The 22,882-nt window shown below is 39.9% G+C and overlaps 1 protein-coding gene across 1 annotated transcript in view; it reads left to right on the top strand.

Moving 5' to 3' along the window:
• Positions 1 to 22,882, top strand: part of ST8SIA6 (ST8 alpha-N-acetyl-neuraminide alpha-2,8-sialyltransferase 6) — a 143,900-nt gene that overhangs the window by 96,245 nt on the left and 24,773 nt on the right. The window contains exon 4 of the mRNA XM_043884727.1: positions 6,099 to 6,185. Within this exon, the coding sequence (XP_043740662.1) occupies positions 6,099 to 6,185 (87 nt within the window). The remainder of the gene's footprint in view (positions 1 to 6,098; positions 6,186 to 22,882) is intronic.

The raw sequence follows: 22,882 nt of genomic DNA, 5'->3' as shown, positions 1-22,882 counted from the left end.
CTTGCAAGGAGGGATCATCTTTTTTTCTTCTTCAGAAATCATATAGCAATAGTGCTGTGAGAGAAAATTTGGAAACGTTAAATAGCCGCTTCATTATTTATTCATTCTTTCTGTCCTGATGATGTATTTGCATGTTGCAGATGTTTGTGAAGAAGATCCTTACAATTATATATTTTTGACAGTGAGGTACTGCTTGACTTTGGCATTATAATCAAATCAGTTCAATGAAGTAAACTGTTGCATGCGTGCATTTGTGTGTACATACGTGTTTAGTGACTCAGTCATGTCCGACTCTTTGTGACCCCACGAGCTGTAGCTCGCCAGACCCCTCTGTCTGTGGAATTTTCCAGGCGAGAATACTGGAGTGGGTTGCCAGTTCCTGCTCCAGGGGTCTTCCAGATCGAGGGATTAAACCCATGTCTCCTGTGTCTCCTGTATTGGCAGGCATATTCTTTACCACTGCACTACCTGAGAAGCCCAAATTGTTACCACCAAATAATTCTGATAAATATCACCACGAATAGCTTTCCATTTATGCTATAAATTTCTCTTAACCTTCCAGGTCTATTTTCTGTTTTTTTCATTCTTTCTCTGTGCTTCAGGAGGCTGACTTCCTTGTGGTATCTTAGTTGGATTCTCATAATTTTTAGCTTCTGATTAGGGCCACTTTCTAGAAGTCATTGGTAGGAGAGTGAAAAATGAGGAGAGATAAAGTCAGGGGCACTTATTTCCCAGGATTCCTTTCTATGGCCCTAGTTTAGGTTTTACTTCATTCTTTGCTGAAGGCCATCTCTCCTGTCCTGTGGCCTCTTCTATACCTGTAGTTATAGCTCTTTTTGGGTGTTGTGTGGACTTAGGGCGGTCACAGCTTTCCTCCTCTATCTCTCTTGTCACCTAAGTATGCTTCACCAATCCACGTAGCCTTTTCTCTACCATGTCCCCTGCCCTTGTAAATAGACACCCCTTTCCCTCTTGGTTGACTAAAGTTAGTCACTGTTTGCAGTATTTCCTAACATGTATCTTAAACATGTAATTACTATCAAAATCCCAAAAGTTAATGGTTCAGGACAGAGAAAGTATTCTTTAAAATAAGTTTCTGACTTTTCAGCTGTGGCAATTTGGAGATTTCACTGACGCTGTGAAGAACTTCAGCATCTTTAAGAATTCATTCCTAAAATTGGTTTTTGAAAATTTAACTTGTGTGAGGGACACTAAACAGTATGCAGAGAATAAAGGTTTGAGATCTCGTTCTCTTATGCCAGTGATAATAACCACAGCATTATAATTAAAAGTTACCATCTTGCTGAGTTAAAAATGGTGCAAATTGAATTCTCCCACCATCAGTGAATGAACTCTTGGTAGGTCTGTACTGTGCATAGCTCAGTTCAGTCTGCTTTGCTACATGCTTCTCTTTTTTAGCTGTCACACATTCATCAGCCATTCCTTAAAAAGTATTTCCCAGTGGAAATGATTGACTGTGTTGACTGAAAATCTTATACCACCATATTGACTTGCAGAATTTATTTTTATGTAGGCCTGAGCTCTTCAGGGGTTTTGTAGAAACTAACTACAAAAGATGTTTGATCTACATAGAATACCATGTAGAAGCCTATTGACTTAATATTATTGGAGTGTCTCCATCCATTTCAGTAGACAGTAAAATTGACTTTCACCATGAAGAGATATCATTGGAAACTACATTAATATCTCAACTGCTTAAGTAGGATTGATAGATGAATATCCTAAGATAAGGTCTGGGCACCTAATAAGTATCCAATAAATATTTAATGGTTAACTATCCACTGTTGTTGTTCACTTGCCCAGTCATGTCCAACTCTTTGTGACCTCATAGACTGCAGCATGCCAAGCCTCCCTGTCCCTCAACATCTCCTGAAGTTTGCCCAAGTTCATGTCCATTGCATCGGTGATCCCATTCAGCCATAACATCCTCTGACACCCTTTTCTCCTTCTGCCCATAATCTTTCCTAGTATCAGGGACTTTTCCAGTGAGTCAGCTGTTCCCATCAGATGACCAAAATACTAATTAACTAACCAAAATATAATTAACCATAAATTTTAACTTTTGAAAAGCTCTTTATATCTTTTTTAAAAAATATTTATTGTATTTATCTGGCTGTGCTGTCTTGGTTGTGGCACTCAGAATCTTTGATCTTCATTGCAGCAGTGTTACAGCAACCCCATGGACTGTTGCCCTCCAGGCTCCTCTATCCATGGAGTTTTCCAGGCAAGAATACTGGAGTGGGTTGCCATTCCCTTCTCCAGGACGTCTTCCTGACCCAGAGATCAAACCACACCTCCTGTGTTGCAGGTGGATTCTTTACCACTGAGCCACTGGGGAAGCCCATACCCCATTTATAGTTAGTATAAAACAGTGGCTTTTCTCCCTGTGCTGTACAATAGATCCTTGTAGCTTATTTATTTTATACACAGTCCTTTGTACCTCTTAATTCCCTATTCTGGTCTTGTCCTTCCCTACTGGTAACCACTAGTATGTTCTCTGTATCTGTGAATCTGTTTCTTTTTCATTATATTCACTAGTTTGTTTTTTTTTTTTTCCTTTCAGATTCCACCTGTAAGTGATATCATACAGTATTTATCTTAGAAAATATTTAAAAATTTAATATTACATTTACTTAGTATCATTGTGTATGTTATTTATAATCTACATCTCATTTTGAGTGTTATTAATAATGACTTAAATAGACGTTATTTATTCTTTTGAAAATAACTTGCTGCATTATTTAGTATGATTTATTGTATGTCTTGGTACCAGAAAATACTTCTGATGGGATTAATTTTCAGTTTCATTATGAAAATAGATGAGATGCAGCATGATATATTGGAAAGAGAGCCAGACTCTGAATCAAAAGATGTGACTTTAATTCTTAGCTCATCTGCTTATAATACAACATTGAGTAAGCTGTTCATCTCAGAACTTTTAGTTTTGTCGTCCTTAATGGGGGTGACATCATAGGTAGCTGCCTCTCACAGTTGTGGGGTAAAGGCTGTACCTTGCAACTGAAAACCAACTATAAATGTAAATTTGCAGAAAGTGTGATTTAGAGCTCAACAGGAAAGATTTTTTTTTTTTAAGATTTATTTATTTAATTTTTTGACTGTATTGCATCTTCGTTTCTGCATGCAGACTTTCTCTATTTGCAGTGAGCAGGGGCTACTCTTTGTTGCGTTTCTTCGCCTTCTCATTACAAAGACCTCTCCTGTTGCGGAGAGCACGACTCTAGACTCTAGGGCGTGCAGGCTTCAGCAGTTGCAGCTCTCAGCTCTCAGCGGGTGAGCACAGACTCAAGTTGCAGTGCGAGAGCTCAGTAGTTGCTGTTGCTGGGCTCTGGAGTGCTGGCTCAGGAGTTGTAGTGCACGGCTTAATTGCTCTGATCATGTGGGGTCTTCCTGGACCAGGGGTCAGACCAGTGTCCCTGCACTGTACGGTGGATCCCTAACCACACGGGACCACCAGGGAAGCCCAGCAGGAAACTAGTACAGAGGCACATCTACTTCACAGATTAGCCCAGACTTGGGACACTCATGTGCACTTTCCTTCCCTAGCCATGCTCCCTGCTTGTGAATCATGATAGTACTGTGGTGACCTTAATTTTCCAAAAAAGCTGATTGATGATTTATTTTTTTAGTAAAAAAATGCAAGCACGTAGGGTAACTCCCTTCAGCTCCCTTCAGTTTCTTATTCTCTGGTCTTCCCCTTTATAATATCAGAGGATAATGCTTCCTTTCTAGACTGGACATAAAAAGAGATTCTTTGAACATAGCAACCCCAGGTAGCCTGAGTGTTATCTTCTGGTTGTAAAATGCCCAGGAGTATTTCTCCTTTAATAGAAGATAGGTTTGCTGTAATGTATTCAACTTGGTTTTAAATATTAGGGACTATAGAGACTTCCTTAGTGGTTCAGTGGTTAAGACCTCACCTTCCAGTGCAGGGGCTGCCGGTTTGATCTCTGGTTGGGGAGCTAAGAGTCCACATGCCTCTGAGCCAAAAAAAACCAAAAACAAAAACATAAAATAGAAGAATATTGTAACAAATTCAATAAAGATTTTTTAAATGATCCACATCAAAAAAAATCTTAAAAATACAAAATAAAATTTAAAAAAGAAACAGAAGAAAAAAAGAAGAAAAAACAAACAAAAAGAAAAACTCTTAAAAATAAATAAATATCAAGGACTTTAAAGTCAAAAGCCCTTCTAGGCAGCTAACTTACTAGTAAAATTAGATACATTACAATTAACATCTTTCAATATCAAGTTAAGTTGGAGCCAACTACAATTTATTGGAGGATATATCTCATGAAAACAAAACATTTTAAAGGCTATGTATTTTACAGTACACCTTTATTCTGATTGGAAATGAATGAGAACTTTAATGTTCTAGACTAAGCTTGGATATGAAATTGCCCTGCCCTGGTAGCTCGGTGTCTGCCTGCAGTGCAGGAGATTTGGGTTCGATCCCTGGATTGGGAAGATCCCCTGGAGAAGGGAATGGCAACCCACTCCAGTATTCTTGCCTGGGAAATCCGATGGACAGAGGAGCCTGGAGGGCTATAGCCCATGGGGTTACAAGAGTTGGATGTGACTTAGCAACTAAACAACAACAAGTTTAGATAACTGTCACCATGTGGAGGCGGGCAACTCCTCACTCCAGCAGGGACGCGCCACATCTGGACAAAGCTATGAGGCTAAAGTATAGGTTTCTCAAGTTCCTTGGTGACAAGTCTTGGGGCCCAGTGGGGTAAGATAAAATGAAGCCTGTATGCAAGTAAAACTTTTCTTTAAGAGATGGTTTAAAGAATGTGGAGCATTTTAAAAGCGTTTATTGAATTTGGTACACTATTGCTGCTGTTTTGTATTGTGGTTTCTTTGACTGCAAGGTATATGGGATCTTAGCTCCCTGACCAGGAATTGAACTTGCCTTCCCTGCTTTGGAAGGCAAGGTCTTAACTACTGGACCACTGAGGGAGTCCCTAAAACTATTTTTAATCTCTTCTACAGTAGCTCTTTGCTTTGCTTTTCCTTTAGTATTTAGCAAAGTCTTTCAAGATTTTCAACTCTTCTTCAGTGGGAACCAAGAGAAAATATCTTTGATTAATCTTGGTGACAACATGGTGAAGAGAGATACCCTAAAGGCAGGTAAATTTCAAGGGCAAAGGAGTTACTTGGTTGACTACCTTCCCAACCTCTAATAAATATGCCTTTTAGAGGTAAAGTTTGGAGGGAATGCACTGTACTGTGTAGTGGTGAGGAAGATATTTTCCTGACAAGATTATTTACTGCCTTCCGCACCCACTCACTAACATCATTCCATCTCTTTATTGCAAAACCTTGATCATAGCTGGCAACTAATGAGTATGATATTAATTGAAAGGAAATTTAAGGGGTTTTTTTTTTTCACTCAAAAGGATATATACATTTTAACTGATAACCCTTAAAGACTAGAGGCTATTTTATGATTAAAGGAGTTATTAATTAACGATGAAATTTCAGATGGAGGGAGGTCTACCAGGGACTGGTAACTGGCCATACTTCACAACTATGCCTGTAGATTTTTTATGCCCAATATTCATCTCTTTTAACCTGTCCTAATCTGTTTTTTAAATGTTCTGTTCAAAATCAAAGGTTAAGGTGATTATTTTTGGGAAATGTTTTCCATATATCCCAAGGGAAATCTATCAACTTAGAGTCTGAAAAAGATGATAAACTTTATATTTATGGTAAATGTCTATGAAAATATATGTATTTGTTAATGAAAAGCTAAGGTGAAATAACCATAAGATACGTGTGTGAATTGATGTGCTATCATGGTTGGCTTGTAATACTAAACTTGACTTATGATGCATGCAAATTACATATTCCTTGATCAACAATAATTATTTGTGAATTGCATGCTCCTAGATGTCTTGACATGAGTATGATTCCTTGTTTCTATATCACCTTATTTAAGAAAAGATTTAGAGGGCTAGAATGAGATTATGAATGTCTTTCAATGACTTATATATTCATTTATCAGTAAGTGAAATCTTTATTGTCTAATTTCATTGACATTTGACTTTTAGGTATTCAGAGGATGACTATCTTCAGATTATCACAAATATCCAGAGCTGTCCATGGAAACGACAAGTAGAAGAATATGAGAATTTTAGGTAAAAAGTTTTTCCATAAATAATATGAGTTTAAAACTGTTTTGTACATTTTCTCTGTGGAGAGAATAAGTGATGTGTTGGGGTTTTTCGTTGCTTGTTTTTTAATTTTATTTTTGGCTGTTTTGAGTCTTCACTGCTATGCATAGACTTTCTCTACAGTGAGTGGAAGCTACTCCCTAGTTGTGGTGTTTGGGCTTCTCATTGCAGTGGCTTCTTTTTTTGTGGAGCATGGGCTCAGTAGCTATGATTCCCAGGCTTTAGAGCACAGGCTTAGTAGTTGTGGTGCACAGGCTTATTTGCGCTGCAGCTTGTGGGATCTTCCTGCACCAGGGGTTGAACCTGTGTCCCCTGCTTCGGCAGGTGGATTTCTAACAACTGAACCACCAGGAAAGTCCCATAATGTGTTGTTAAAAAGAAAAGTAGAGGAAGCCAACTGACAATCAGGAACATTTCCTTCTAAGAGTCTTTCATGAGACACAAGGCTCTAACTCCATCTTATACATAGAAATTTGTATTTGTAATTATGTTGCTGATGTAATTATAAAAATCTCAAGTTCAAAGAGAAAGTTTTTGCTGTACTTTTTATTATTTTAGAAGATTTTGCTGCTTCTTTGTACTGTTTGTATTTGACATTTATTTATTTATCTTGTATGGAATTTTGGAAAACAAAGATAAAAATCATCTATGGTCCCATCACTGTAGAACAAAAGCCATGTTCCTTTCAGCATATTCCTTTCCTGTTTTTCTCATTAGTTTTTTAATCTCAGCAACATTCGGAAATATGAGATGCTGCAGGTAATAACCAGGGAAGTACTGTCAGCCTGACAGGACCAGGTCATCAGTGGCTGATTACAGAGCTGTCTGTGCTGGCATCACTTGGAGCCTACCCAGACAGAATAAATTATATCAAAACAATATCCTGTGGTGGGGGTTGCCTGAGTACTTCTCTGGCACCCCTTCCTCCTCTGAAAGCTGCTCATAGAGTAAAGCCAAGCCAGGCATTGGTGTGTCTGCCTGGGCTACATCACTCTGCTTTTCTTTGCTTCTCATCAGCACAGGTTTTGTCTTGTGCCAAGTTAAGACAATTCAGAAATATGTTCTTATCTTTACTAGTTCCTGTTTTATTGGGTTGGCCAAAAAGTTCACTTGGGTTTTCCTGTGACATCTTATGGAAAAACCAGAACACACTTTTTTTTTTGCCAGCCCAATACTGTAAGTATCAAACTCTTAATAAAGAGACTTGGTTTCCTCCTGAGACTCCCTAAAAAGTTTGTGCTGTTCACGTCTCTTTGGGGTGGTGAGGCTGCTCTCCTGCTTGTAGGGTCCTTCAGTCAGTATATACTGGAGTCATTAGATCAGCTACCTTTGATTCTGGTGCTAATTGAAGCTGGCTTGTGGGCAACTCCCATTGGGTGAATGAGAAACTTCTTGATTGACTCAAAGCCAAAAAGGGACATCTTTCTTTTACTGAGTAGACACAGAGTTGTCATAACTTCCTGGAGGATTCCATTGTCTTTCTTAACTAGCATTTCAGAGTATAGGATTCCTGTTTAACTATTTAATCTCCAGGACATTTGAGGCTACATTGTCCACTGTAGACAGAAAGTGTCCCCTCAAAAGTCAAATTGAAAACCAAATGTCCAATGAGATGGTAGAGCCTTTGGGAGGTAGGAGGTGATTGGGTTATGAGGGTGGAGCCCCCATAAATAGGCTTCATGACCTTATAAAAGAGCCCATGAACTGCTGTTGAGCCCCTTCCATCATGTGGGGACACAGCAAGAAGACGGCTGCCTAAGAACCCTGAAGTGGATTCTCACCAGACTCTGAATTGGCCAACACCGTGATTTTGGACTCCCAACCTCCAGAGCTGTGAGAATAAATTGCTGTTGTTTATAAGCCACCTGGTCTATAGAATTCTGTTATAGCAGCTTAAATGAACTTGGACAGAGTCCTACTGAAGACTAGATTTGAAAGATTTTTGTGGCAGGAAGATCAGATAGAAACTGCACAGGCAATTGTAACCTGGTTGATCAGGGTCAGTGAGTAGCGGAAGAGTCTGGTTTTGAGAGACGTTTCTACAAGTGCAGAGTAGGCAAAAAAAGAGAGAGAGATTGAACTATTGAGGATCAATCCCAGATAATTAGCTGGAAGTACTAGATGAGTTGTGACATTGACAGTTAATATAAGGGTAAAGGAACTTCTACTTCTGGCTGTAAAGTTGATTTAGAGCAAACCTCCTGAGAATAATAAGAGCAAAACAAAGCATACTAAACACCCCATTGAGGCAATGGAGAACTCCCAAGGCAGGGGAATTTCCAGGGCAAAGATCCAGAAGCAGAGAGAAGCTGAAGGAGAAGAGACCTGCCTTTGAAGCTACTTTTCCTCACAAGGAACTTGCTGGTTGCAAAAGCAAAAGCATGGGGGAGAGGCAGAAACATTGAGCAGTGCTTCCAGCAAACCCTAGAGAAGACCAATTTTCTTCACAACTGAAGCTCGGTTGAAGTCATTTCCATCCTCACTTGGACTTAGATCTGCCATTAGCCTAGATGGCTGATAAAAACAAAATAATCCTGGGGCATTATTTAATCCAGTGGTCTTCAACCTTTTCGGCACCAGGAAATGATTTTTGTAGAAGACAATTTTCCACAGACTAGGATGGGGGGCTGGTTTCAGGATGATTCAAGTGCATTACATTTATTGTGCACTTTATTTCTATTATTATTATGTTGTAATATATAATGAAATAATTATACAGTTGTCACTTACCACTCCCTTATCAGTGAGGTGTTGATGTGAGTCTGCAAGCAATTGATTTATTATGTTCTCTGTGCAAACGTCTCTGCTAATGATAATCTGCATTTGCAGCCACTCCCCAGCACTAGCATCACTAAGTCAGCTCCACCTTAGATCACCAGGCGTTAGATTCTCATATGGAGCGGACAACCTAGATTTCTCCCATGGGCAGTTCTTAGTAGGGTTTGTCCTCCTAAGAGAATCTAATGCCACTGCTGATCTGACATGAGGCAGAGTTCAGGCAGTGATGTGAGGGATGGGGAGCAGTTGAGGCTTCATTCGCTCACCCACCGTTCACCTCCTCCTGTGTGGCCCAGTTCCTAACAGGCCATAGACCAGTCCTGGGGACTCCTGATTTAATTGAGGGCCTCAACAAAAAGATTGAAGAAGGACCAGTGTGCTCTCTCCCAAGGAGAAGACTCATCTCCTTTGCCATTAGCCTTGAGACTCCTACTGGGACATACACCATTGGCTCTCTTGGTTTGTAGGCTTTGGGTGTGGACTGGAACTACACCGCTGGTTTCCTGAACCTCCAGCTTGCAGATAGCCTATCGTGGGACTTCTCAGTCTCCATAATCATGCGAGCCAATCCCTCATCATAAATGTTCTTTCTACATATCCACAGAAGAAAAATAATCCACTCTGGAAGAAGATAACCTCATTATGATCCTTGAATGATCCCTGCAAGTTGTTACTCACAATGTCTAGCTCAATTAAAAAGAGATTTCTTGAGACTGCCTATTGGTGCAGTGGTTAAGACTCTGCATTTCTACTTCAGGGGGCATAGGTTTGATCCCTGGCCAGAGAACTAAGACCCCGAATGCCTCATGGTGCAGCTCAAAAAAAAAAACTTTCTTTTAATTTAAAAAAGAGAATTCTTTTTAAAGATTTTCCCTTCTTTTCTGTGTGTGTGTGTGTGCATGTGTGCACACACTAAATATCAAGGATCTCTTTGAATCCAAAGCTGTATTAAAGAAACTGGTACAAATGATGATGGATAAATACTATATAGCTGGATGGTATGCAGATAGACTAGCCATTTTCCCCTTAGAACTGTCTCAATATAAAAAGTGCATCCATCACCATGATGGTTACCCAGTGGTCTATCTATCGTTCAGGGCCAATTTAAGTAAACATCTGGGACTATAGTACTAACTGTTTGTTGCCACTCAAGAGAACAGTCATGGTGACATTTATTTATTTATTTGAATATTTATTATATCAAAATGTTCTTTTTATGGGCATATTTGTAAACTAAATTAGATAAACCCTCAACAGAAATCTGTGCCATTAAATTATATTAAACCATTCACTTCCCTCAATTTTTACTGCTATAGCTTGCCAAATCTGGAGAGTTTCTGGCTTATTTATAAAGCTGGTATTATAGAAATGTCCCCTATTATTATAGTTGTCAAGTGGCTAAATACTTTTCTATTTTATTTATTTATAGCAATTTATACCAAACTGAAGAAAAGTGAAAGGTGGTGATACTCTTTTAGCAGGAATAACAAAAGTTACACTAAACTGTGAAAAATACGAGCAAGTGAATATATTCTAAATCCAGCTGTAGCCTGATTGTTGAAACTCCCAGCAGTTGACAACTAGGAGCTATTGAAGATTATGGGATTTTTGTGGTCACAGGATCTCAAAATCAGAGAGCTTTTTTAAGTGTTTCTAAAATGAATGTGCTACTTGCTAGCAGAGGGCATGCATTTTATTTATAAATAAATATTTGTTTTGGGTTTACTATGTCAAAGAACAGGCTTAAGCCTGATACAGTGTCAGCCACAAAGTAGAACCTTAATAAATATGTATTAAATAATGGATGCGTGAAAACAAGAAGATATAAGGTTTTCTCACTGACTTCAAGGAAATTGTAAACCATTTGGAGAGATAAGAAATAAAAGTGAATGTGTGTGCTCAGGTGCTCAGCCATGTCTGACTCTTTTTGACCCCATGGGCTATAGCCCATCAGGCTCCTGTGTCCATGGGATTTCCCAAGCAAGAATACTGGGGTAGATTGCTGTTTCCTAGTACAGGGCATCTTCCTGATCTAGGGATTGAACCTGAGTCTTCTGCACTGCAGGTGGATTCTTTACCAGCGTACCATCTGAGAAGCCCCAGACTGTTTATGATTTGATGTATAGCTAGTGCTAGTGTTAGTCATTCAGCCGTATCTGACTCTTTGTGACCCCATGGACTATAGCCCATCAGGTTTCTCTGTCTATGGGATTTTCCAGGCAGGAATACTGGAGTGGGTAGGTATTCCCTTCTTCAGGGGTTCTTCCCAACCCAAGAATAGAACCTGGGTCTCTTTCATTGCAGGCAGATTCTTTACCATCTGAGGTACATGGGAAGCCTGAGTGATGTATACAGATACTACAGTAGTGAAGGGAAAAAATACTCAAGAAAAAACAAAATCTCAGCCCTCTTTTATTTCTTCCTTGGCATATAATTTCATTTGCAAATAACTGTACAAAATTAAGAATGTCAAGGTCTTCCCTGGTGGCTCAGATGGTAAGGAATGTTCCTGCAATGCTGGAGACCTAGGTTCCATCCCTGGGTTGAAAAGATCCCCTGGAGAAGGAAATGGCAACCCATTCCAGTATTTTTCCCTCAAGAATCCCATGGACAGAAGAGTCTGGCAGGCTATAGTCCTTGGGCTCACAAAGAGTCAGACGTGACTGAGTGATTAACACTTCACTTTCAAGAATGTCAAGCTGTCTGCCTTCTGCTTTTAAAATCATTTATTAATTTTCATATTACAATTATTTCCCCCAAGCATAAGTTGGTACACGTATGATTTGCATAAAATCTAACCTGGATTTCAGTTTAAGAAATTATAGATGGTTTCCAGTTTACAATGGTTCAACATAACAATTTTTTGATTTTATGATGGTGCACATTCAATATGCATCCATTAAAGACAACTTCACATTTTGAATTTTGGTCTTTTCCGTGGTGTCTGAGGACAGAGAGAACAAAACCTTCCCACTGCACTGAGAAGTTATCTTGAGATTGAAGATTGAGGCAGGTAGCTCTGTATAATCAGTGGATCCATTTATCATGTGGTAACTTACTTACAGAGTGGAATCAGGTGGATGGTGACCCAGAGCTGTACTTCACATCCCCAGGGGGCCATTGTAACAACTGTATAGTTAACTTAGGGTGTGGGGGAATGTACTTGCAGGCAGTGGGTGCATTCCTAAGTCAAGATTTATGATGGAGAGCTGGTCTCATGCTGCTGCTAAGTTGCTTCAGTCATGTCCGACTTTGTGCAACCCCATAGATGGCAGCCCACCAGGCTCCCCTGTCCCTGGGATTCTCCAGGCAAGAACACTGGAGTGGGTTGCCATTTCCTTCTCCAATACATGAAAGTGAAGTCGCTCAGTCATGTCCAACTCTTAGTGACCCTGTGGAGTCCAGTCTACCAGGCTCCTCCATCCATGGGATTTTCCAGGTAAGAGTACTGGGAGTCAGGAATATATCAGCAAAGGTCTTTATCAAGAGACGCAGATTCGATCGCTGGGTCTGAAGATCACCCAGAGTAGGAAATTGCTATCTATTCTAGTATTCTTCCCTGGTACCTCAGCTGGTAAATAATCTGCCTGCAATGCAGGAGATCCAAGTTCAATTCCTGGATCAGGAAGATCCGCTGGAGACCCTAGGGATAGGCTGCCCACTCCAGCATTCTTGGGCTTGCCTGGTGGCTCAGCTGGTGAAGAATCCGCCTGTAATGTGGCAGACCTGGGTTCGATCCCTGGGTTGGAAAATCCCTTGGAGAAGGGAACAGCTACCCACTCCAGTATTCTGGCCTGGAGAATTCCATGGACTGTATAGTCCATGGGGTTACAAAGAGTTGGACATGACTGAGTGACTTTAACTTTCACTAGTATTCTTGCCTGGAAAATTCCATGGATGGAGGAACCTGGCAGGCAACAATCCATGAGGTTGCACAGGGTTGGACATGACTGAGTGACTAACTTTCACTAGTATGCTTGCCTGGAAAATTCCATGGACAGAGAAACCTGGCAGGCAACAATCCATGAGGCCACAAAGGGTTGAGCATGACTGAGCGACTGAGCACAGCATCCCTTTAATGATTAACTTATAGCAAAAGCAATAGAATACAAATATTAAAGTGAAAGAAACAGATCCAATATGGAGTCAGCTGTGTTCCTCCCTGTGACAGTAACATTGAAATACTTAAACATGTTTTGAAATACTCCCTACTCCTTGTTCTCTACTTCCTCTACTTCACCCCTGAAAACTATTTTGTGAAGCTTTAGGAAGCAGGTTTTATCCTAGCAGAAGATTTTTGAGCTTAAATAATCAATCTTAGATTTCCTAGGTAACTTGCATGATAATTACTGCATTAGCTTTCAGGAATCGTTTTTTAACTTAAAAGAACTGTGTTCATTTGTGTAATCAATTACAAAAAGCTAACAGTTACACAAGCAACAGTGCTTAATTTTCATTTTACTTTCTCTTTTTTCCCCCCAGAAATTATCATATGCTTATTTTGGTTTTGGTTTCTTTTGGATCCTCTAACACCATTTAATTTCTTTAGACATTGCTGTTTCATAGACATGAGCTTGAATCCAGAAAATGACTGAATATTATCAATCACGTATTTACTGAAAACTTAGTGGCAGAAAATGGTGCTATTAGAAAAATGCATGTGTTTAAGATTCATGCAAATGAGATGCCTTTCAAATTACTTGTAAAACAGGTGTTTTGTGCTTGATTACTTTGTTATAGATAACTATTACATGGTAGCAATTTTATTAAATTATCCCCTCAGGTTTGGTTAGATTAAAATTTTGTGAAAATAACTTTGTCTTTCTCTGTTTTGACTATATAAGAAAAAATTTCATTGCTCTCTCAGATTCTTTGATATCTCTAAAATAACAGCCAGGGTGCTACTTTTGTTTTTATTTGGACTCCATTGAAAAAGTACAGTGTTAAACCAAAGAAATGTATAGACTACATATCATATATGCTAATTTTTATGTATTTTTGACTGCACTGTGTGGGTTGTGGGATCTTATTTCCCCAACCAGGAATTAACCCAGGCCAATGGCAGTGAAAGTGCTGAGTCCCAACCACTAGACCATTGGGGAATCCCTTCATATATGTTAGTTTTTTTACTACATGATGCTTACATATTTGAAATGGTGCCATTTCATGATTTATCTCTGTGAAAGGGCATAAATACTGCAAATAAATAGATGGATAAGTTAATATTTTTCAAATCATAAAACTGAGCAACCAAACTTACTTGAACCAACAAAGTTTTCAACTATCTTCTGAAATATGACTCCAAAACCAATAATTGTGGTTTGATTTTGGTTAGTATTTGGTGGATTTATGCTTTTTTTTTCTTCCAGTTAACAGTTAGCATTATTATGTCCCAGGCATTTTGTTTTGTAGCACTGATATCTTAGAGAGAAGCAAAAGTCATCTCTATCAGAGACTTCTTTTGACTATACAAAACCATGTTCACTTTTTCTGAACCTCTGTTCTCTTCCTCCTCATAACCTTTAAATACTTGCTGCTTATGATTCATACAGGGTGACTCTGATGATGGCTCAGAGCAATACATATTTTTAAAAAATTTAAGATGTTTGCACTTTATGATAGATGTTTTGGGTCAGTTGTCAGATTGAAAAAGCTTCTTTCCCTCATTTCCTCTGCCTTGAGACCATTTTTCAGTATTAATATCCTGTCATATCATTTTCTATTTGTCATGCCATGCAGTCTGCCTGTGCATTTAGGGAAGTAACAAAACCACACCATGTCATTACACCTGCCGTATTTAATAATAGAAACTGGCTTTTGCACATTTAGGGACCAATTCCTCCCAGTCTTCAGAATATAGACTTTGCCTTAGAAATGCATCAAACCACGTGGGATTCATTCATCTTCTAGATTTTATTTCAAAAATGTATTTCCCAAGTTGTACTTGGTATTGACCATATTGCTTTATGCTCCTAGATCAGAGCATACTGTTGGGTGAATGTGTAATTTCCTTGGTTCTGTCTCATCACAACAAAAATTTGAAGCAATGGATGGACCAGTGTTACAACCCCATGCAGTTTCCTTGGATGGACCAGTGTGACAGCTCCATGTTACATCTCAGTTTTATTTAGAAAGCAAAGACAAGACATATTTGAGGCATGAGGGCGGGCCGACCCATGCGAAGACATGAAGAGAAGAGAAGCACCTGGCCCAATTTTGGCTCTTTTTATGTGTTTTTTTCTCCTCACCTGAGCATGCCCTATGTAAACTGGGCTAGCTAGGAGTGCTGTTTGTTTTACCTGAGGTTCTCACTCTGTTCTCCAACATTCCTTTGTTCTGTTTGCAGGCTTTTCCCTTCTTTGTCTTTTAGCCACCGCCATTTCCTTTTCCTATTCTAACTACCTAACAATACCAAGTACAACTTGGGAAATACATTTTTGAAATAAAATCTAAAAGATGGATGGATCCCATGTGATTTGATGCATTTCTATGGCAAAGTCTATATTCTGAAGATTCTGCTCCTTGGAACATTGCTTCATTGGTACATTACATTGTGTGAGTGCTCTGGGTCTTAGTTGCAGCGTGTGGGGTCTTTTGCTGCAGTGAGTGAGCTTCTCTCTCGTTGAGGTGTGCAGACCTAGTTGCCCTGTGGCATGTGGGATTTTAGTTCCTTGTCCAGGGATTGAACCTGTGTCCCCCACATTGGAATGCATATTCTTAGCTACAGACCACCAGAGAAGTTTCCATTACATTGTTTAAACACTGATGCATTGTGTCTGTATATATGTAGATCTTTCTCCAGTGTTTCAGTATTATCTCCTTCACTTCTGAGTTAACATTTCAATGGAGTTCCTGTCCTGTACTTTGACAGTCAGTCTTTCACATTTTATTTACCCTGGTTTTCTTATATTCTACTCAAATAGATGATCTGGTCTTTCATAAAAGTCAAAATATCAGTGTACACATACAAGGGAAAAAGTCATCTGAGATGCAGGCAAAATTTGGTCTTTATTCATTCTCTTCCTCAGCCTGAAACCTTTGTCATTCCCATTGTGAACAGAGAAAAACACCCTCTTAGGTTTTCCTCTGGCTGCAAGTTATGAAGCAGAACTTTGAGTGGGTTGAGGTAAAGTGAAAATTGTGAAGTATGTAAAACTTTCATTTATTGTATATTTCATATATGTATATTTCAAAATGTATTTAACATCTAAGTCTGGGGCAGGTGCCTGGACTTCTCTCCACCCCCCTTTTGGATCTTCTGTAAATTATCCCAGTTCCTTCCTCATTTCTCACTTGCTTCTGTACCATGGGATGTCAAGTTTCCATGTTTCCAAATGTTTTCTCCCATATTCTTCCTCAAAACTCCACTTTTTCTGTGCTAGATCATCCCTGCTAGGGGATGTACTAATTCATGTTATGATGTGAATGGTGAATGGGGTGGCTTTTCTGAACACCATACCTCTCATTCTGTATCTAACTGGATTCATTAAGGAGAGTCATCAATATCTGATTTACTAATTCTAAATGTCTAGGCCATTGCACCTTCCTGTCAGAGAGAGCCAGAAATTTGAAGGTAAAACTGTGTGATTAGTATCAAGAATTAACCTGAGTCAGAGATGGCCATCAAATTTCCCATCCTAACTTTCAGTGTGATCCCTACCTGACAATCCCACAGACTAACATCAGATCCCCTCTGGTTGCTGGAATTTCTCTCCGTATTCTGGGAGACTAGTTCAAGCTCACAGGTGGTTCTGTCTTAATTTATAGAAAGAGGCATATCGCTAAAAAGAGATAGTGTTTATTTGAAGCCATTAATTCTGCTGATCTCTTGGACTAACATGAAATGTTTTCATGCCTTTTGAAGCTATGCAAATCACTGGAATTCTTAGATCATTGTATTCTTAATACCAGTCTATCTTTTAAGTGTGAAACATGCATTCATTATGAGCCAGTTGATTCTAAAATCATGGTATTTTGACATGCTATCTTTGTTTTAAAACTTGATTTAATTTATTTGTTTGACTTCATTATGTCTCAGTTGTAGCACATGGAATCTTTGTTGCATAATGTGGGATCTTTCATTGAGACACATAGGTTCAGTTGCCCCACAGCGTGTGGGATCCTAGTTCCCTGACCAGGCATCCAACTTGCTTCCCCTGCTTTGCAAGGCAGATTCTTAACCACTGGACCACCAGGGAAATCTATGACATGGAATCTTGATTTGAAGGGTTTTTTTAAAATAGTTTTATTTATTTATTTTGGCTGTGCTGAGTCAATTGCTGTGTGTGAGCTTTCTCTAGCTGCAGCAAGTGAGGGCTGCTCTCTAGTGTCAGTGCATAGGCTTCTCATTGCAGTGGCTTCTCTGGTTGTGGAGCACAGGCTCTCTACGGCGCTTGGGCTTCAGGGAATTCACTAGCTCTCCTTTGGATCATTGCAATGACCTTTACTCTGGTCATCATTCACCAAACTGGTACTCTTCTCATCCATCCTCTGTACAATGCCTGGATGGCTTTTTAAAAAAATTTTTATTGGTGTGTAGTAGATTTACAATGTTGTGTTAGTTTCAGGTACCTGTACAGCAAGGTGATTCAATTATATATGTACACATATTCATTATTTTTCAGATTCTTTACCTATATAAGTTATCACAGATTATTGAGTAGAGTTTCCTGTGCTAGAACTCCTTATTAGTTATCTGTTCTGTAGATAGTAGTGTGTATATGTTAATCCCAGACTCCTAATTTATCCCTCTGCCCCCTACATTTCCCCTTTGGTAACCATAGGTTTGTTTCAAAATCTGTGAGTCTGTTTCTCTTTCATAAATAAGTTCATTTGTATCATTTTTAAAAATTAGATTCCACATATAAGTGATATTATATGATATTTGTCTTTGTCTAACTTGACTTCTCTTAGTATGGTAATTTCTAGGTCCCTCCATGTTGCTGCAAATGATACTATTTCATTGTTTGTTTTTATGGCCAAGTAATATTCCATTGTATATAGGTATGGAAATTGGGTGATGATCTGTGGTCACAATTCACTTCTACCACGTCTATCCTTGCCCCAACCTGTTTGGAATCCGTTGAGTTTTTTTTTTAAACATTCAAAGCTGAGACTAAATTCAACCTTAAGGCCCTATGTTGCCTGGCTACTACCTACTTCTTTGGCCTCACCCCACTCCACACTCCCCTTGGCTCCTTTTGCTTCACTGTGTTGGTTTTCAGCTTCATCAAATGTCCGATTCCCGCGACAGCCACAGCCCCAAAAGCTCTGTCCCTTCGGCCTCCCCCATTCCCTGTTCACGTGCACTAATCTTTCAGATCCCAAATCCGTCATCTCTGCCCAGGAAGGCCTTCTCCATACCCTCGCATGGAGACATTGCTGCTGTCCTGTGACACGATTCTCCTTCAGAACGCTATCACAAGTATGAATTTCCATTTTGTGTGTAAAAATGTTTTCAGAGGGACAGTAGTCTTGAAGCAGGATCTTATTTCCCTGTCCAGGGATTGAACCTAGCTGCCAGTCTACCAGGGGCTAGAGACTAGAAGAAAAGTTCCCTGATTCTTACCCCATTTGAAAGCAGGCAAAAACTGCAAAACAGTTTGTTATTAGAGACACAGCACAACATATGGGAGAGCACACAGAGATACAAGTTTATTTATGTATGTCAGAAGCAGGGCAGAAATACATACCTGGAGAGGAGTGCAAAAGTCCTGAATGAGGAGCACAGAAGCTAGATAGAAATACACAACCAGAGAGAAAGAGTTTGGGCATCCCCCCTAATGAGGAGGAGCACGTAAAGAGGTAATTTATCCTTCTGGGTCTTTGTTTCAGTTCAGTTCAGTTCAGTCGCTCAGTCGTGTCCAACTCTGCGACCCCATGAATCGCAGCATGCCGGGCCTCCCTGTCCATCACCAACTCCCGGAGTTTACTCAAACTCATGCTCATCGAGTCGGTGAAGCCATCCAACCATCTCATCCTCTGTCGTCCCCTCCTCCTCCTGCCCCCAATCCCTCCCAGCATCAGGGTCTTTTCCAATGAGTCAGCTCTTCGCATGAGGTGGCCAAAGTTTTGGAGTTTCAGCTTCAGCATCAGTCCTTCCAATGAACACCCAGGACTGATCTCCTTTAGGATGGACTGTTTGGATCTCCTTGCAGTCCAAGGGACTCTCAAGAATCTTTTCCAACACCAGGTCTTTGTTTACATTTGGCCAATTATCATGTTTTTTTCTTCTGAACTGTCCTCCTTGGACCCTCCCCAACATGCATGTGCATCTTTTTGCTAATATGGATCCCACTAGTATTATTATTATCATTCATTTAACATCATTTTCCTAGCTTGCAATTAATATTTTATTGAAAATAATTTATACCCTTGATATCTGTAATAAATACAGCAAGCTATGAGTAGCAGCAAAGCTGTTTCAGGTCCAGTCCTCTGCCTGGACAGATGTGTAAGCATTTGGAAGTCCCACTTTTGCTTCTGTGATGCATTTTCTTGGGATTATACCATCCATTTGATAAGAACAAGCACTTTCTATTCTGAGTGTTCTACTAGAACTTTCTTTGATCTTTTCATGTTGGGAAATGGATTATAGGGCGGAAAATACTAGGCTTCAAGTTTCTAGGTTGGAATCTTCCTCTGCATTAATTTCAGTAGAAAAGGACTTATCTTTATAGGAACCATCTCTGTCATGTCCCTCCTTTTCAAGAAGGCTGGTCAAATCATGTTTGTGACACACTCTGAGGTCCAACAAGGAATGACTGTGAGTTGCCTAAAATTAACCAGCCTGTGGAGGCAGAGCACAGAGTTCTGCATTCCATTCTTTACCCAAATTATTTACAACTCCCCCACCCCACCCGCCCGTGGGGATGAAATAAAGAGCTGGCAAGTTCAGGGTAGGATGAATAATTCTTATCCCTTGATAAAAGCCTGAGGGCAGATGAAAAGTCAGGGTGTGGAGATAACCAGAGGCCAAAATGCAGTACTTGGGTGAAATCTCAAAAAAACAGAATGATCTGTGTTTGTCTCCAAGGCAACCCACTCAATATCACAGTAATCCAAGTCTATGCCCCAATCACTAATGCTAAAGAAGCTGAAGTTGAACGGTTCTGTGAAGACCTACAAGACCTTCTAGAACTAACACCCAGAAAAGATGTCCTTTTCATTATAGGGGACTGGAATGCAAAAGTAGGAAGTCAAGAGATACCTGGAGTAACAGGAAAATTGGCCTTGGAGTACAAAATGAAGCAGGGCAAAGGCTAACAGAGTTTTGCCAAGAGAAAGCACTGGTCATAGCAAACACCCTCTTCCAACAACACAAGAGACAGCTCTACACATGGACATCACCAGCTGGTCAATACTGAAATCAGTTTGGTTATATTCTTTGCAGCCAAAGATTGAAAAGCTCTATACAGTCAGAAAAACAAGACGTGGAGCTGACTGTGGCTCAGATCAAGAACTCCTTATTGCTAAATTCAGACTTAAATTGAAGAAAGTAGGAAAACTACTAGACCATCCAGGTATGACCTAAATCAAATCCCTTATGATTATACATTGGAAGTGACTAGTAGATTCAAGATATCAGATTCAATTCGATCTGATACAGAATGCCTGAAGAACTATGGATGGAGGTTCGTGACACTGTACAGGAGGTAGTGATCAAGACCATCCCCAAGAAAAAGAAATGCAAAAAGGCAAAATGATTATCTGAGGAGGCCTTACAAATAGCTAAGAAAAGAAGAGAAGCTAAAGGCAAAGGAAAAAAGGAAAGATCTATCCATCTGAATGCAGAGTTCCAAAGAATAGCAAGGAGAGACAAGAAAGCCTTCCTCAGTGATCAATGCAAAGAAATAGAGGAAAACAATAGAGAATGGGAAAGACTAGAGATCTCTTCAAGAAAATTAGAGATATCAAGGGAACATTTCATGCAAAGATGGGCACAATAAAGGGCAGAAATGGTATGGACCTAACAGAAGCAGAAGATATTAAGCAGAGGTGGCAAGAATACACAGAAGAACTATACAGAAAAGATCTTAATGACCCAGATAACCCCAATGGTGTGATCACTCACCTAGAGCCAGATATCTTGGAATGCGAAGTCAAGTGGGCCTTAGGAAGCATCACTATGGACAAAGCTAGTGGAGGTGATGAAATTCCAGTTGAGCTATTTCAGATCTTAAAAGATGATTCTGTTAAAGTGTTGCACTCAATATGCCAGCACATTTGGAAAACTCAGCAGTGGCCACAGGACTGGAAAAGGTCAGTTTTCATTCCAATCCCAAAGAAAGGCAATGCCAAAGAATATTTAAACGAATGCACAATTGCACTCATCTCACATGCTAGTAAAGTAATGTTCAAAATTCTCCAAGCAGGGCTTCAACAGTATGTGAACTGAGAACTTCTAGATGTTCTAAGCTGGATTTAGAAAAGGCAGAGGAACAAGAGATCAAATTGCCAACATCCGTTGGATCATCGAAAAAGTAAGAGAGTTCCAGAAAAACATCTACTTCTGCTTTTTTGACTATGCCAAAGCCTTTGACTGTGTCTATCAAAACAAACTGGAAAATTCTGAAAGAGATAGGAATACCAGACCACCTGACCTGCCTCCTGAGAAATCTGTATGCAGGTCAAGAAGCAACAGTTAGAACTGGACATGAAACAACAGACTGGTTCCAAATCAGGAAAAGAGTATGTCAAGGCTTTATGTTGTCACCCTGATTATTTAACTTATGTGCAGAGTACATCATGCGAAATGCTGGGCTGGATGAAGCACAGGCTGGAATCAAGATTGCCGGGAGAAATATCAATAACCTCAGATACACAGATGACACCACCCTTATAGCAGAAAGTGAAGAAGAACTAAAGAGTTTCTTGATGAAAGCGAAAGAGGAGAATGAAAAAGCTGGCTTAAAACTCAACATTTAAAAAACTAAGATCATGGCATCTGGTCCCATCACTTCATGGCAAATAGATGGGGTATCAATGGAAACAGTGAGAGACTTTATTTTCTTGGGGTGCAAAATCATTGCAGATAGTGACTGCAGCCATGAAATTAAAAGACGCTTGCTCCTTAGAAGAAAAGCTATGACCAACCTAGATAGCATATTAAAAAGCAGAGACATTACTTTGTGATAAAGGTCTGTCTAGTCAAAACTGTGGTGTTTCCAGTAGTCATGTATGGATGTGAGAATGGACTATAAAGAAAGCTGAGCACCAGAGAATTGATGCTTTTGAACTGTGGTGTTGGAGAAGACTCTTGAGAGTCCCTTGGACTGCAGGGAGATCCAACCAATCAATTCTAAAGGAAATCAGTCCTGAATATTCATTTAAAGGACTGATGCTGAAACTGAAACTCCAATATTTTGGCCACCTGATGCGAAGAATTGACTCATTGGAAAAGACCCTGATGCTTGGAATGATTGAAGACAGGAGAAGAAGGGGATGATAGAGGACCAGATGGTTGGATGGCATCACCGACTTGATGGACAAGATTTTAAGCAAGCTCCAGGAGTTGGTGATGAACAAGGAAGCCTGGCATGCTGCAGTCCATGGGGTCACAAAGAATTGGATATGAATGAGTGACTGAACTGAACTGAAAGGCAGGAATGCAAGTGCCCAGTTCCCAGAGGCCAGACAGAAACAGAAGCTGAGTCTGGGGCTGAAGCCAAAAAAGCAGATGATGATGAATTCCTCAGTGAGCTGCTAGGGCTGACCTGGGAGAGTGCCTGAGAGGGCAGCCATAGCAGTGGCTGCTGGGAGCATATGCAGCCCGTTTGTCTACATGAATCAGGTTCATGAAATGACCATGAGCAGAACTGGCTTCCTACTGTCTCTCCATTTGTGCAGAAGGAGCCTTTTGCTGGACACATGCAATGCTTATC

Source organism: Cervus elaphus, chromosome 23 (assembly GCF_910594005.1).
Source record: "Cervus elaphus chromosome 23, mCerEla1.1, whole genome shotgun sequence".
Taxonomy (NCBI): Eukaryota; Metazoa; Chordata; class Mammalia; order Artiodactyla; family Cervidae; genus Cervus; species Cervus elaphus.
Note: the sequence above shows the minus strand (reverse complement) of the source record. Positions and strands in the feature narration are given on the sequence as shown.